Below are 15958 nucleotides of genomic sequence, written 5' to 3'. Positions count from 1 at the left end.
ATCGTATCCTCTTGGAGTCTTGACTAATAAAATTATACATAAACTTTATACGTCTTAGGTAAGCTTTATTCATATATCGCTTTCGATTTGACAAATTTCAAAAGGAATCCATCATAAATTATAAAAGTACATGATGAGTCAATTCGACACGGAACGGAGAAGCGGCAGGATCATGTCGATATAACGCATTGTGTCCCGTGTTACATCCCTTTCGTGGGTTTTTTTTTTATATCGGCTATGATTTGGTAGAGCTCTTTTCATGGGACAAAAGTTATTTATCCCTAAGCTCCTTGATGGCACAAACTGCAGCGCAAAGCCATCCCGACTGTCTTCCTTCTCAAGGCTGTTTGAAACAGGACACAATGGTCGAGGCCACAATGGTCAGCGTCGTCTACGTCAATGATTCCTGGGTCACGCCGACGTTTAAAATGTAACAAACAAATAACTCATTTTGTCAATACATTAACTATATATTGTCGACTTTCATAAAGTAATTACTAGAAAAAATTCTCAGCGCGATTGTCAATTTACGAATACACGTTATCGAAACCCACAATTGCGACTCAGATAGAAAAATGCATGCGTTGTTTTGAAACCAAACTGTCACCGCCGATGGCACGTACCTCCCAATAACCTAACATCTGTCACGAGCTCATGCCATTTGTTGGACCACATTCCAATATATATTGTATTTTGTATCCTCGTGAAGAATTCAAAGTGAATGTCTTTTCACACTGTGACAGCCATACTTGTTACAGAATAGTCTAGAATTAAAATTAACTACATAATTTTTTCTTTACTCCGTATTCTAAATTAATAATAATTTATTTATTTGCTGCCTTAAGAAAATAGTTCTTCACTTTCACAACAATAATAATGTCGGCGACTAAGATTCGTTAAATATTTTCAATTATTATTGACTTCCGTTTGAGTGACTCTTGTTCTTACACAATATCTTAATGTGCGTTTAACATAGTATAGAATAATTGTTCCCTAAAAATTTGTCGAATTTAGTCCAAAATAATGACCGAATTTTGACCTAGATAGCTTAATGTGTAAAAATTATAAATAAATATGGATTTCATAAAATGGTTATAAAATAAAAGTATTTCATTGTTTCCTTTATTCGTCTCTTTAAACTGCTAATGACTTGAGAAATAATCTTCTAACACAATCCTTATGTTTTCTGCACTTCAGTAATGCATTCTCTTTATAGACCGGGAGATGATAATGACAAAATATTTGTACCAGTATGGCGGTTCTTCAGGGGTCTAATCACGTAAAGGCAAAAAGGAAAATGATGGTCGTAGCGCTCGCACCGGCGGCCCACTCGCGTGAGCGTTAATCGAACGCGTCGGAAAAATAACGAACGAAATAACGAAGTTGAACGATTTTTATTTTTATTTTTTTTACGTACAATTGCATCCATGGCCGCCGGTGCGAGTGCTACGACCATCATTTTCCTTTTTGCCTTTACGTGATTAGACCCCTGAAGAACCGCCATACTGGTACAAATGACCAAATATTTTGTATTTATCATCTCCCGGTCTATTACTTCTCTCTGTATAACACAAATGACACTTTAATAAACTTTTGTTTTCATAATGCATTAAAGCATATCATATACTAAATTCATTGGACTAAATAATTGAAACACATTTGTATAATAAAATATCTTTATTTCAATAAAATCTACGCTATTATAATGAAAATTAAGTTCACCTATTTTATACTAAACATCCTTAAATATAAAGTTGTAAGGTCCTATTAAATAATTAATAGTAGCAGAGCGAACCTTCAGAGATGGTCCAAACCATTCCAAATGAAAACTTTCGATCACTTTCGAAACAAATGTTTCTATTTCAAGTTCAGCGATACGTCGACCTGGTGACAAAAATAGCAATATTTTAGTGACGTGTTTAAGACTTCCTACAATATAAACCCATGCTTTGTACGCTCTCCAAATCATAGGTATGCAATTCTGGTTGCCTTAACTTCAGCCAGCTTTCTTAATAGTTAGGCGGTTGAGCAAATAGTCCAGCTGATGATAGGTCGTGACTAGTGAGTAGATAAGAACTGACATAAATATGACAATACAAAGTATTTCTACTTGCCCCAAAACGCAATACATTTATGTGACTATCCCGGGATTTGAATCCGGGAACCTCATGATTGACATTCGTACAAGCGTAACACTGCCTTATTTGTAGTAGAAAAATACTGAAGGATATGAATATTTCTATTGAAAAAATAGCAACATAGTACCTACCTATACAACTTCGCACACCGAACCCAAACGGACGATAGGCGAAGGGGTGAGCATTACCATAATAAAGGGGATCGTCTTTATCAACGATCCACCTTTCTGGTATAAACTCGGACGGTTGCGGGAAATATTGCTCCATTAATGACATATACTGATTACCAACGATCACAAACATCTGAAATATAATTTACAAATTATTTAATAATAATTAAACACACATTATGTGTTAACAAGACATAATCAATTACTGTTCACAATTTCCAGGAATAAAGATTTTCATAAGCCGACATGCTTATAATTACATCGCTTTTTGTGCTTGCCGCTGACTTGCTTTTTATAATACTCAGTCTCAACAGTTACAATTTTGCGAACCAACGGGAAAATGTTCTAAGCATTCTTGTCACCAATGTATGTATAAGATATATTAATAACAATAAAAATGATGATATTAATTTGTCATTCAGATCAATTTAGGACGCGGAAAATCCTATGTACAGTACCATTATAATATATGCTTTCTAAATACGGGAATATTCCACTTCCAAAAATCCGGAATGTTATTAAGAATTTTTCAATTGTCGGTCTGACATGAGATTCGAAACCAGAAAATCAAAATATACTTTATTCAAGTAGACACTAGTAGATTCTAGTTTATAAGCACTTTTGAATCGTCATTTAACAACTATTTTAAATTAAGCTACCCACGGTTCGGAGAGTATGTTCTACTGAGAAGAAACGGCAAGAAACTCAGTAGTTTCTTGCCGGACGGAAGTCGACAGAAAAAATATAATAATATCTAAAAAATATTCTATTTCTTTTAAATGCAAACTAGATACTTCAAAATATTTTTATTAAACTTACATCTTTCGGTATTGTGTAACCTAACACGTTGTATTCTTTTGTTATTTGTCTGAAATTTCCTCCAACTACTGGCATTAACCTCATAGCTTCTTTAATGCAAGCTTTAAGATATGTTTGTTTTTCTTGTTTCGACATTATCTCTTCTCGTAATTTCTTTTGTTTTTCCGGATTTTTCGCAAGGAGAAACAACGTTGCTATGACAGAATTGGCAGTCTGTAAGTCAGAAATATTGAAACAATGTAAGTTGCAGTCTTAGTACAGAAGTAAGAATGAAAACTATCTAAAATAACCGAAAGGTATTAACGAATATAAATGTTATCTTATATTTATTTATTAAGGACCATCATCAATCACTAGGTAATATAAAATTTGCGACTATATAATACACAAGTATATTTTTTTACTAAAACAAATTTATAATACTAAAGTACTAGAGATTAACAACTCTTCATTTCAAAAATTAAGTGATCGATTAAAAAATTTTTTAAATATATTCAAAGAAATATATTTGAACAAAAAGATATACTTTGAAAGCAAAAACAAATAGCGTGGATTATATTGTCCTTTTTTCTTTCAAGGGAGAAATGGTAGGGGTATCTGTGTGCGAACTTCACTCATACAAAATCGAGGTGGGATATTTCTACAGATAACGCGGATCATTCTTGAGTTAACTTATGACCTACCGTATCTATACCAGCAAATAACATATCGCTTGCCATTATTACTGCAACTTTATGATCTATTTCAAGTAATTTTTCGAGCACACCTTTTTCTTCATGTATTGATTCACTCCTTTTCTTGAGATTTTCTATAGCTTTATTTATAAAATATTCATTTAACCTTTGAACAGAACATTTCATTTTATTTTATTTTTTATTTTGAAAACATTTTCAACATAAAAACATTAACTTTGTTCGTACTTGCTTCTATTATATTAATTCAGACCTAATAATATCAACGTGATGATTAAAACAACATATCATAACGCAATTAACTTGTAAATATAAATTTCATGAAAAATAGAAGATCAAAAGAAAATTTAATGGTACAATCTTAAGATGGTGTGGTTCAACCCGAATAATTTCAAAATTTATGTAATGAATTCATCTTTCGTCCAAACTTAAGGTGAACAAAATCACAAGCCACAATAGCTCATATCGATACATACCGACTACACATCAACACAATATTTTTACTGATTTTTAAGTCAAGGAGTTAAATCAACAAATCCTTACTGAATTTGGTCTTCATAATGTTTCATTGTTTTCTTAAATGTTGGAGTCGAAAAATATCTCCAAAGACTTGGCTGGAAGTCGAGTTTCTGTGCATTTATCATGACGTCATGTACAACTTGAATTAGCTTTTTCACAGGAGAGTCTTCCGTGAGATTAGGATTAAAGCAGTTGAGCCGACCACCAAGTGCGACCACACCGACTGACTCCAAAGCCCACAAGTTCATCTCCATATCAAATTTCCCATCGATCATATTTTTATCATTGCGTTTTGATTTCAATCTGTTAAAAAAAATAAGTTTTATTTCTGAGAGACTTTAGGTTTTAGTTATAGTACTAACACAGATCATTTCCAGCAACACATAAACAAAAACATACTATTGTCTAATCTATATTAATATTATAAATGTTAAAGTACCTCTGTCAGTCTGTCGCTCTTTCACGGCCAAACCGCTGAACCTAATTTAATGAAATTTGGTATGAAGCATACGAGTACGCCAAGAAAGGAACATAGGATAGTTTTTTGTCTAATTAATGACAACCAATACCCTTAAACACGAGCGAAGGCGCGGGCGTAAACTAGTTCTTGATGAAAGTGAAAATTTAATTTTACTAACATTGCGAGTGACCACCTTCTATTAAATCAGTTTTTAAACCGTTTTAATTTTTTTTATTGTGGTTTCAAATAAATTTTCTGTTCATTATATCATTTGTATCGTTAAATAATTACTTCATTAATACACAATGAACAAGAAAACAGAGTGGGCACAAACCTTTTTACCATATCTTCAGCCACTTCAGTTAAGATATCTGTGTAAAGTTTAATCGATTTTGGTTGTAGCAATGCTGGGTTCACAATTGATCTAAATTTGCGCCATGTTTCTCCATGCCTGAAATTCACACAAAATCTGTAAATTTATAACAATTTAATCTTATCTTAATTTGAGAACCCTACATTCGGTTGAGTTACAAATTCTACACTTATAAATAAAAAAATATATCATTTGTGTTAAAGAAATCTTTTACATTCAGGACTCGTTACAACAGATGGACAGTTCTTCTAAGAAACGTTTCTGACATTTCATTGTAGTATTACAGCTTGCGATTCTAGGAATCATTCCTTAAGCCTTTTTCAGCGTCATAGCTTCACACATTGTTTCATTCTTCAATGATAACAATTGTATACGCATTACAAAGACCCAAATACTGGCTCTGTGGTATTCAGTGTCGTGATGGCAATATATTCACGAAGTAAAATTACTTTAATTTTATACAATTTGTTCCTGAACTACGGAATACTTCCGGGAATAGGATAACAACACAGTAAAGTGTTAATAGGAGTTTTTATAGTCATCATTGTAGTTTACTTTGAATCCCTTGATACTATTTTAGATAACTTCCATCCTCTATATGGATACAAGTAAGAGGCCTTGCCTATTAATAAAATCAATCATAAGCTCATTAAATCTTTCAAGGATAGTTTTTACTTACAGATAATTGTATTTAAATAAAGCTAGTTATAACGGATTTTAATCATAAAATCATCAAAATCCGTTATAACTAGTTTTATTTAAATGTGTAATAATCGCGAAATTTTAAGACAACATTAGATCATTGTATACTCGCCTTAGATCATACATTGATCTAAGGCGAATATACATGATGAATTTAGCGGACTGTGCTGTATAAAGGACTAGATTTATAAACAGTATTAGTAGAATTGTATGTAATTGTAATTTTAAATCATAATAACGATAACCGAGATGACCTGAAGTACATCAGTGTGATAATATCAGATTTGGATAATCCCCTAACCAATATGTAATCATGAGTCAAAACTCGATATGACTGACTCGATGTGAAAGATGATGATGATGATACCTTAAACCGTAGTAACCATTTTGTGTGTATGTCCTTGTATGTTTTTATAAATAGTATTAATGATTCAATGATAGTAAATCGTTTAGATTTTGACAAAACTTAATATATGAAGACAAAATTTCCAGTTAGTTATCATATAAAATTATTTCTTGATCAATTATTATAACATCTATTTTGAACCCTCGTAACCTCTCCTGAAAATCAATAACAAAATCTTGAACAAGTGGGTCCAGTAGCAAAGAGCTTAAGCCTTTTCAGAAATTTCTTCCCTCTGATACAAAAATTCTACCCGTTCAAAAATTTCGCATAGAGTATAGCCATGTTGAGTTTCCTGATACTTTTCAAAAGAACATTTTTAAAACTCGAACGTCTTTATAAAACAATAAGATGGTTATTGTATTTGTTTAATTTTAAAATGTCGGTCTAGTGGTAAAATATATGATCACAGATGATCTCTGGTCCTGGGACCAAATATCAAGTCGAACGGAAGAAAGGTAATTTTTTTCCTTATCTTTAAATCTCATCTGTACACGTGCCTCGGAGAGCAAGTTAACGCCTGAACTTTTTCCAGATTCAAAATTATTTCGGATTATCCGACTTTATTTTACTTTTTATGTGTAAAGGAAGGAAGCTTTCAAATACCAACCACATTAAGCATATCAATGTTAAAAAAAATTATAAAACTTATTTTTTTATTGGTTACGATTATGGATAGATTTTTATCCGATAGTTTCGGTTACGTAGCTCTATGACATCACTGGTTTACACCCAATATTAATTTAGACATTATTAATTATAATATCTAACAACGTTTGATTACTAAACGAGCTTACCGTTAAGTACTATAATATGACTATCTAGATTCTAGACGAAAAATAATATTGATACCTCATTTTCATGATTCTCATTCATTTAGAAATTTGGTAAATATAATTATAGAAGTAAGTACAATTGAGAATTTTATTTTCTCCTTCTATTGCTTTACGAAGTTATTTATTCTGATAATAATCAAAAATCTTAATTTGATGATTATTTGAAAAATAATAATTGTTCATTATATTTTTATATATATAAGATATTATCGGCATGTAACTTGATATAAACAGTATGGACAATAAATTTAATTAATATCATTTGACTCACTCTGTCAAAAGTCCAGTGGATTCTTCGAAGGCGGTGTCACTTTTTCTGCTGTGATGCTTTTTAAAATATTCCAGAGACAGAAACCCTGGACGTATTGGTGCCCAGTTTTCATTTCGGAAAATCTGAAATTTTTATATGAAATTTGTTATTTGATATTTTAAAAGATTTCCTTTTATTTAAATAAAAAAAGTAACTTGTTTTATATAAAAAAAAAACATATAAACTAAAAATATAAGATTTTGTGAAAGGCTGTGACGTGCTCGTATCTTAAAAATATATTTATTGTTTTTTTTTTTACATATAATTGAGTTTCTGTTAATAATAATGGAGTATCTATTAATCCAGAAGAATGCATCTCGTATTTATATATTTCCGTTTAAAACAATACTTACATGAAATGCTGCTTCAGGTTCAAAGAGAAATATTAACGCAGACGATCCTAAAGTCCCATCTAGTTTAACGATTGGTCCGTATTTCTTATATAATACCCCTTGTAACTCATTGCGATCATGCAACATACCTGAACAAAACAGATAAATATACTACGGTCAAAACAAATAACAGTGTCATACCGAAAAGAAATACTCTCAAACAAACCATTAACTGACGCCAACAATTAAATTATAGTTACAATAGATTACCAGTAATTAATAATAAAAACATCTTAGGCGTATAGGGTATATTTACAATATGCACTAAAATAACAAATTTTATTTATACTATAATATCAAACAAATATATTTGGACTTTCTGCAAGCTTCCTTCCCTTCCCTTGATAGGTACCACCAAGTAACACTTAGTACCATCTAGTACTATCTTAGTCGTGGTGGCACATTGGTGTGATGTAAGGAAAGGCAATTATTGGTATGGGTGGTGGTGACAACTTATAATCAGGTAGTCCTTTTTCCCGTCCTAAACCAATTACATAAAAATAATAATTATTTGAAGTAAATAAATGCAGTAACATCATGAAAATTACACAAAATGAAACTCATTGTATAAGATGCTCGCAATATTGCACGTTAAAACAAAGGCGTATTGTTTCGCGCGAAATGTACATCAGTATTTCTGAAATGCCTGTCATACCTCCTGGTAAAAAGTGCAGCAGCTGGCCAATTATAGGCAGAGAGGTCGGTCCAGGAATTTCCTTCCATGATTTTAAATTGTTTTCATTACTATAATTGATGCTATTAGCAGTCGCTATTGATCTGCAAAAATTACAATAATTATGCCGCACATATATACAACTGACGCCAGTAATTATATAGATTACTAGCTTTACCCGCCCGCTTCGCTGGGCATTAGTCGTAGGAAAATATTTTTTTAATTTTTCATTTTGTAATTAATTACCGATACAATGTACAAATAATCAAGAAATATGCGAGATCTAATCAAATACTTAAAATTATTTCATTTAATATTCGTCAATGATGTTCTCGATAGGCTGCAGATTGGTCATAACACCCATAAACTTATTTATGAAGATCATATCTTCTTTTTTTTGAATCCGGAAACAGATATGATTTATGAGAATGTTTTTGTTGTTGTATTCTCGATGTAAAGTTGGTACGATGAAAATTTTAATTAAATTTCTCAGTCTAGAAAAGTTTGTATCACACCAAAAACGTCCTCTATTATCCAGTTCTATCAAATATCGATGATATAACATTTACAGCCTTGTCATCTGTATGTATCTCGTAAATAAATGTACCCTTTGGCTCGAAGTTTTGACTGGTTGCATCGAATGTTGCAAAATGTTGCAAAATAGCGTACATGTCAACAATGAATTGTTAAAACAGTTGACGACACTTCAGAATATGTTTAGATTGATTATCTCTAATCATTATACGATACGCATAAATAAATAAAATTTTAACAAAAAGAAAAACCGACTTCAAACAAAACACTATTTTAAAACAAATGAATATGCACGAAAAAGTAATAAAAATAATTGCGTATTCAACATATTTTTTAGAGTCTTCCTAAGTTAAATGAAATGAAAAATATTAGACTACTTAAAAGTCGATTAACGATTATATCATGTAGTTATAGTTATTGGTATATTTGGAGCCGGTGTCAGCCACGGTGCCCTTGCCCCAACAATCAAAAGAAAGAAGCGATACGAGCCCCTTGATTGATCCAGTATATTATTGTGTAAAAGGTAATTTGTAAAAAACATATTTGTCAAAGTATTCTCGTATTGTTTTTTGATAGATATACTGTCGGGTTTTATTGGCTGACACCGACTCCAAATATAACAATAATTATAACTACATGATATAATCGTTAATCGATTTTTAAGTAGTCTAATATTTTTCATTTCATTTAACTTAGGAAGACTCTAAAAATATGTTGAATACGCAATTATTTTTATTACTTTTTCGTGCATATTCATTTGTTTTAAAATAGTGTTTTGTTTGAAGTCGGTTTTTCTTTTTGTTAAAATTTTATTTATTTTTTGATTTTAAGTGAAGCTGATGTTGACTAACTATTTTTTTTTAATATGGATAGATTAAACGTTCCGTTTATATGAGTCAGAAACTACTTCGAGGACAATTTCAATGGAAACTTGCGAATAAAGCAAAAATAGACTTTCGAAAATGCGGATTTAATACGTCACGCCGCGTAAACTACAAGGATCCCTGAAAGAGCTGTAATCGAACTCAGCAAAAAAACTTTGAAAAAGACCAACTATATTTCGTACATCATATGACATCACATCACATACACAAAATGTGATTAAAGATAGTAAGAAATTCTGCCCCATATCGCACCCTAACTGCGAGCCGTATAGGAGTTCCATCACTACATAGTATAAAACAAAGTCGCTTTCTCTGTCCCTATATCTTTAAATCTACGCAACGGATTTTGATGCGTTTTTTTTTAAAAGATAGCGTGATTCAAGGGGAAGGTTTGTGTATATAATACATGAACAATATAGTAAAGAAACACTGATAATTTTAGAAGTTTGCGATGTGATGTCGTAAATAAACAAATTCTGTAGTATATTTAGTATCAGTATTGCACCCGTGCGAAGCCGGGGTGGGGAACTAGTTGATTATAATATTCGACTATGATAATTACATAAACATAACCACATTACGGAAGGTGATACAAATATCCAAATAACCTATAAATAAAAGATTCGACCGAGTATCGCTAACGTGCTCCTCAGAATTGTTCCGTTCCCTTCCGTTCCGTTACTTTGTCATGGATCCTGTGCTCAGAACCTTACCAAACTTTCACCAAATTACCCTTGAAGTATATATTTTATAATAAAAAAAGAATTATCAAAATTGGTTAACGTGATTTTCAGTTATTCACCTATTTGTCGCGCATATACGTAATGCAAATTTAAAACTTATGTCGTTTTCACATGGATACCATCATCGGAAAAAAAAATAAAAAAAATGGGACCCCACGGGAAGCACTACCTTTCAAACAAAAAAAAATTATCAAAATCGGTCCACCCAGTGAAAAGTTATGAGGTAACAAACATAAAAAAAAAAAAAAAAAAAAAAAAAAAAAATACAGACGAATGATAACCTCCTCCTTTTGGAAGTCGGTTGAAAAATCAAACTCTTCGATTTCACAGAGCCAGTCGTGAGATTATTTTGATACAGTCGGAGATGATATTCATCTTCTGCTCGCATAATCATAATTGGATAATCGTAATAATTGTCATACGATTGATATTTTTCAGCGACACCTTGATTGTTTTTGTGTCGCTTTGTGATAACAATACCTCTTTTTGTAATTTCTGTACCGACAATTACAGCTGTGACTTCAGAAGCTATGGAAGCTTTAATACGCCTTTCATGCTCTGCGTTCTATCTGCATTGATAATTACTTTGAATCATTTGTTGTTTCACTATCTAGAGCAGTTTTAGGCATAATCCTAAATTTAGCGATGATTGTGGTACTGAACATGCATCAAAGATCAATCTTTTTCTACGTTGTCCGTGAAATAAATGTACAGAAATTGGGGATTTTATTTAGATACTGGAAGAAGTGAACCAATCATATGATACACTTTAAACGTAGACGTAAATTATTGTATTGTACAATATTTGTTACTCCAAAAGATGTCATTTAAAAGCATGAATTGTAATTTCTAATATACTGAAGGAAATATTTAGACTCCTTAATAGTTTCCGTAACGTAGGTAAGAAGAGATTCTGGTGGTTCAACCAATTGTGGTAAATACATTTTACCAGTGGAGTAGCATATACCAGCAGTTTATTTAGTGTGACAATATGGGCATACTATATTCATTGAACCAATGATCACATCGGGATTCATCTTGTTATCATAACCTATATAGTAATTGAAGGCTGATTTATTGAGATTGGTTCTAGTTCTTGACTAAGTCTTTTTTAATCATTCATCATCCAGTAATTGGGCTTGTCAGGTTTATCAGTATCTCTTGATAAAGATGCTTGTTCGAAGATCTGGAACTTGATCATTTCGTTGACTAACTGTTTTGGCAGCTCTTAAAGTAGAAATTCGCATTCTATTTGTTTCTAAACGTATTTCTTGTTGGTGTGTTGTTTCCGTAGCCCTTTTGGATGACGCTATGCATATATTGTTGATATTCCGATCTATTGTTTCTTCAATGGCATGGTGGTTTCTATTTATATAAATTATTTTTGGCTATGTGTCTTACGTTAAATTTTATACTAAACATTCATTGTTATTGGAGTTATGAGTATACTTACCAATTATGATTATTGTTTACTTTTTTATAAACAAAACAGCTAATAACTTCTTCCCATATATGTAATTTATAATAATTATCTCATTTTAAAATGACAATTATTATTGTTGTGATTATTTTTTGTTTATTGGCATATGACGGAAATTAAGTTAGTTGTTATGCTTTTTGAATAGATTTTCATTATTTATTTCATATTTTATAATTATCGGTTGATCGGAATATAAATATATCGTGACACGTAAGGGCCATCTGTTGGTTATTTTTAATGATACGGATGAAATAATTACTTTCTCCATAAAACAATAGATAAACATACCAATTTTCATAATGATCGATCAAATAGTTTCTGAGTTTATCGATGACACACATGCAAACACATCCTTTTGGGTATCTATATACATATACTTTTGTATAAATAGATAGCCAATGATTTGCGCAAGTACATGTTTTTCCTGTATCCCAATTTTTATAATGATACAGACACACAAAAACTTCAAAAATGGTAAAAATTAAGTCAGTCGAAGAACACATGACGAATTACGACAAAAATAAGTGTACAGACAGACCCTAGAGATTTATATAATAGTATAGATTTAGTACTCACGTGCGATAGCTTTATTATTAGCGTATTTTATGTATAACTTTGGGGTTTCTATACCGATTTCTATGATTTTTTTATGGAATAGTTAATACTGTTAAATTTGAGATGATTGAGAGTGTGATAAACGCAGGAATAGACAAATATAATCAGAAAGCTTCGAACTACTACGCTATTGGGAGTGACACGTGTTATTGTGAGTCAACCATAAAAGATAGACATAGGCTGTCATGGGATATTTTTTGTATAATTTTAAGGAGAACATTTCCGTAATACATGATTTCTGTGTAGCTATAACCATTAAGGCTAAACACGCGACGGAAGCTCAAAATATGGGGTAACTTTCCCGTTTTTCAGACATTTCCCTTCAGTGCTCTGCTCCTATGGACTTTAGCGTGATGAAAAGTATACTATAACCAGCTCAGGAGTATGAAAAATAATTGTACCAAGTTTCGTTAAAATCCGTCGTGTAGTTTTTGTTTCTATAACGGTTATATGGACAGACAGACAGACAGACAAAAATTTTACTGATTGCATTTTTGCCATTAGTATCGATCCCTGATCACCCCCTGATAGTTATTTTGTAAAAATATTTCATGTACAGAATTGACTTCCCTACAGATTTATTATAAGTATAGATAAGTATTAATAGATAAGACGAAGAAACTGTGTAAAATTTTTATAAACTATGCATGATAATTAAAGTCCTTTTTTATTTTATAGCTATTACTTATACAAACGGCAAATGAATAATATATTATGTATCATGAAATTAAATTGCAATGATTTGGATAGAAATGGAACAAATACTGACTACTTCTTAGAAAGAGCGATCATAACTGTTTTTATGTGTGTGTGTATGTGATAATAAATGTGTTGCATCAGTGTCTCAGTGTCTACGCAAAGACGTGTATAGTCTGGTTTTCACTGTACTGTACGTTTTGCTGCCTATACAGTATTACCACATTCCCGATGCATTCTTGTTACTGACTGTATAGCAGAAGACATTTGCTATTTCTGACTATGTTGTTTTCAGTCAGTTGCGTTTCATCGAGACGAGGCATGACAGATACGATAGCGTAAATCTGATCGCTGCATCCTAAGATGGATATTGTATTTCCAGAAAATATAGACTGTTGGCCATTATCCTTGTTTAACATTTGGTAAACGTTTTTAAAACGGGATAGAAAGAAAAATCTTTAGATGAGGTATGACGTTGCTAACCATCAGTCAGGATCCATCGTCGAAAAGGTCAAATTTAATATATTTTTATATTTCTCTGTTCTTGTATAATCTGTAAAATATTACATTATTGCTATCAATCCAACGCTTTGCCACCGCTGTTTTAATAACCCAAGTCGAAGGAAATACCGTCCAGGCGTGCCTATAAACTGTAGCGCAATTTAAGGTTAGAACTCAAGAACTCTTGACCTAGGGTTTCGAGTGGAAGTCGTTTATTGTAATTATGACTTTGAAGTGAAGCAGTTTCTCTAGAAACAACTTAGTCTGTAAAGTTTTAATTAAACTTGTACGGTAAGGGTTTCCTACAATCATTTTTGAACTCCTTAATCTATCGAGCTATTAAAATAGCCGACATTCTCTTATACATATTTTACAAAATATTAAAACGAAATAGGTTTCCAGTATATCTTAAGTAAATTTCGAGCCAATAAAAAATAATAACGTTAAACATATTTATGTTATTAACAGCATTGACAAAATTGGTACTTCAAATAGTTTTAAATTAAAACTATAAATTTACGAGAAACAAAGTTATTCAACAAAAACCCTATCGACTAATTTACCCTCGTGTTGACGTGTATCAGGTAACCAATATTAAAACTCAAATTAACTTAATTTTTTCGCCTCGTTCATACTTCTAAATACGTTTAACTAAGATCAGAAGCCTTCGCAGGCATGCACACAACAACACAGCGGTGGGTCATTGCTATTAAGGTTGTCAGTACTTGGGAGATAATTAGGCTTGGCATTGAATGTTTTTTTCTTAACCTGATAGTCAAAACTTTTTATTCTCGACGTAACTTTATTATATTATTAGGCATTAGTATTGACTCTTTTTTCAACAGTCCTATGCGTCTGCATGATATTCATTCATTATAAAATTCTGACAAAAAGCTCACTAGAAACCGTATAAACTGGACTCGTAATAATTTTGGACAGGACTGCAAAAAGCGAACATGTCTGGCTAAAATCGAATAACTGAAAACCCCAATAACGAGCAGATGGACTTTATACAACAACAAAACAAAAAGAAGAAACGATATGTGAAGTATATGAAGTACAAATATACTAGAAACATACCTTACATTGCAAATGGTCTCCAAATTAAACGTAAATCTTCTCAATGCGTACATTACTTGCTTACTTATTACACTATTATTAGTACTTAACAAAGAAAAAATCTCTAGACACAGGACACTTGATATCTTATCAACAATGACTTCACATAAATTTTTCGTTTTGTATGTATGTTATGTTTATAGTTTCTTATCTAATTTTATCTAATTTACAATATAATACTGACTGCACATTACTGTGTATCGCGGTTACTGAACGAGTCATTATGCAATATACGATTCATTTGCTGTGACCTTGCTCTTTTGATGGTATTATACGCAGGAAGGCAGTTTTTTATTCATGCTTACAATCTTCGCAATACTAGTCAAAGATTACATAATGCTATTACTATGGATACAAAACGAGTTTGTTAATTTGCCCTATTGCGTGTTGCGCTTTCACATCTTATTTAACAGATAGCCATATCACATGGAAACACGTTATCAGATGTATACGAGATGACAAGGAATACCCGTGGGCCCAAAAAAAATTCAGATGTAGTTAAAGTCGCGGGCAAACATTTGTATTATACAAATCATACCAAACGCAACTTCACCTTGTAGTTCTCCTTTTTCTTGACAGTATTAATTTTATGAGTAATATTTATGTTAAACACATTCTGTTCTGTGTAACGAATTTTTTATAAAGAGAGATTGTAAGGTAATCGACAATTATAAAGATTAATATAGTAGATCGTAAAAATATGTTTTCTTTATACAAATATAATTTAATTCTTTCAAAGTCCTAAATTCAATTAATCATAGCTGACAAAACAAATAAAAGTGTAATGCCCCGGCTGACTCAAATCGACAGATGTCGATATCATATGTACCAGTTCCAAAAAATAATAGAATAAAAATCAATTACATAAATATTGCGTCAACAGTGCTATACGACAAAGG

At 31.7% G+C, this 15958-nt stretch overlaps 1 protein-coding gene across 2 annotated transcripts; it reads right to left on the bottom strand.

The window, feature by feature from the left end:
* Nucleotides 1-1662: 1662 nt before the first annotated feature.
* LOC124544392 (cytochrome P450 CYP12A2-like) lies at nt 1663-15275 on the bottom strand. Of its 2 annotated transcripts, none has more exons than XM_047122921.1 (10): nt 15021-15275; nt 8470-8591; nt 7776-7903; nt 7384-7505; nt 5133-5249; nt 4363-4641; nt 3811-3967; nt 3128-3340; nt 2270-2441; nt 1663-1884 (listed from the first exon to the last, which is right to left on the bottom strand). In XM_047122921.1, the coding sequence occupies exons 1-10, from the start codon at nt 15071-15073 to the stop codon at nt 1733-1735; spliced, it is 1515 nt and encodes a 504-aa protein (XP_046978877.1). In that variant the 5' UTR covers nt 15074-15275; the 3' UTR covers nt 1663-1732. The 2 variants fall into 2 exon arrangements, with proteins under 2 accessions (XP_046978877.1, XP_046978878.1); XM_047122922.1 differs by having other exon boundaries at nt 15026-15073.
* Between the last annotated feature and the right edge of the window lie 683 nt (nt 15276-15958).

The sequence above is a fragment of the Vanessa cardui genome, chromosome 4 (genome assembly GCF_905220365.1).
Source record: "Vanessa cardui chromosome 4, ilVanCard2.1, whole genome shotgun sequence".
NCBI lineage: Eukaryota > Metazoa > Arthropoda > Insecta > Lepidoptera > Nymphalidae > Vanessa > Vanessa cardui.
Note: the sequence above shows the minus strand (reverse complement) of the source record. Positions and strands in the feature narration are given on the sequence as shown.

Bases quoted from the DNA above. Each gene is read 5' to 3' on its own strand.
- LOC124544392 (XM_047122921.1), bottom strand. From the start codon at position 15,073: ATGTACGCATTGAGAAGATTTACGTTTAATTTGGAGACCATTTGCAAT. The intron at 3,968-4,362 runs GTAAGGATTTGT...TTCTGTTCAAAG, and splicing joins CATTATGAAGACCAAATTCA to GTTAAATGAATATTTTATAA. The intron at 3,341-3,810 runs GTAGGTCATAAG...TCTGACTTACAG, and splicing joins TATTTGCTGGTATAGATACG to ACTGCCAATTCTGTCATAGC.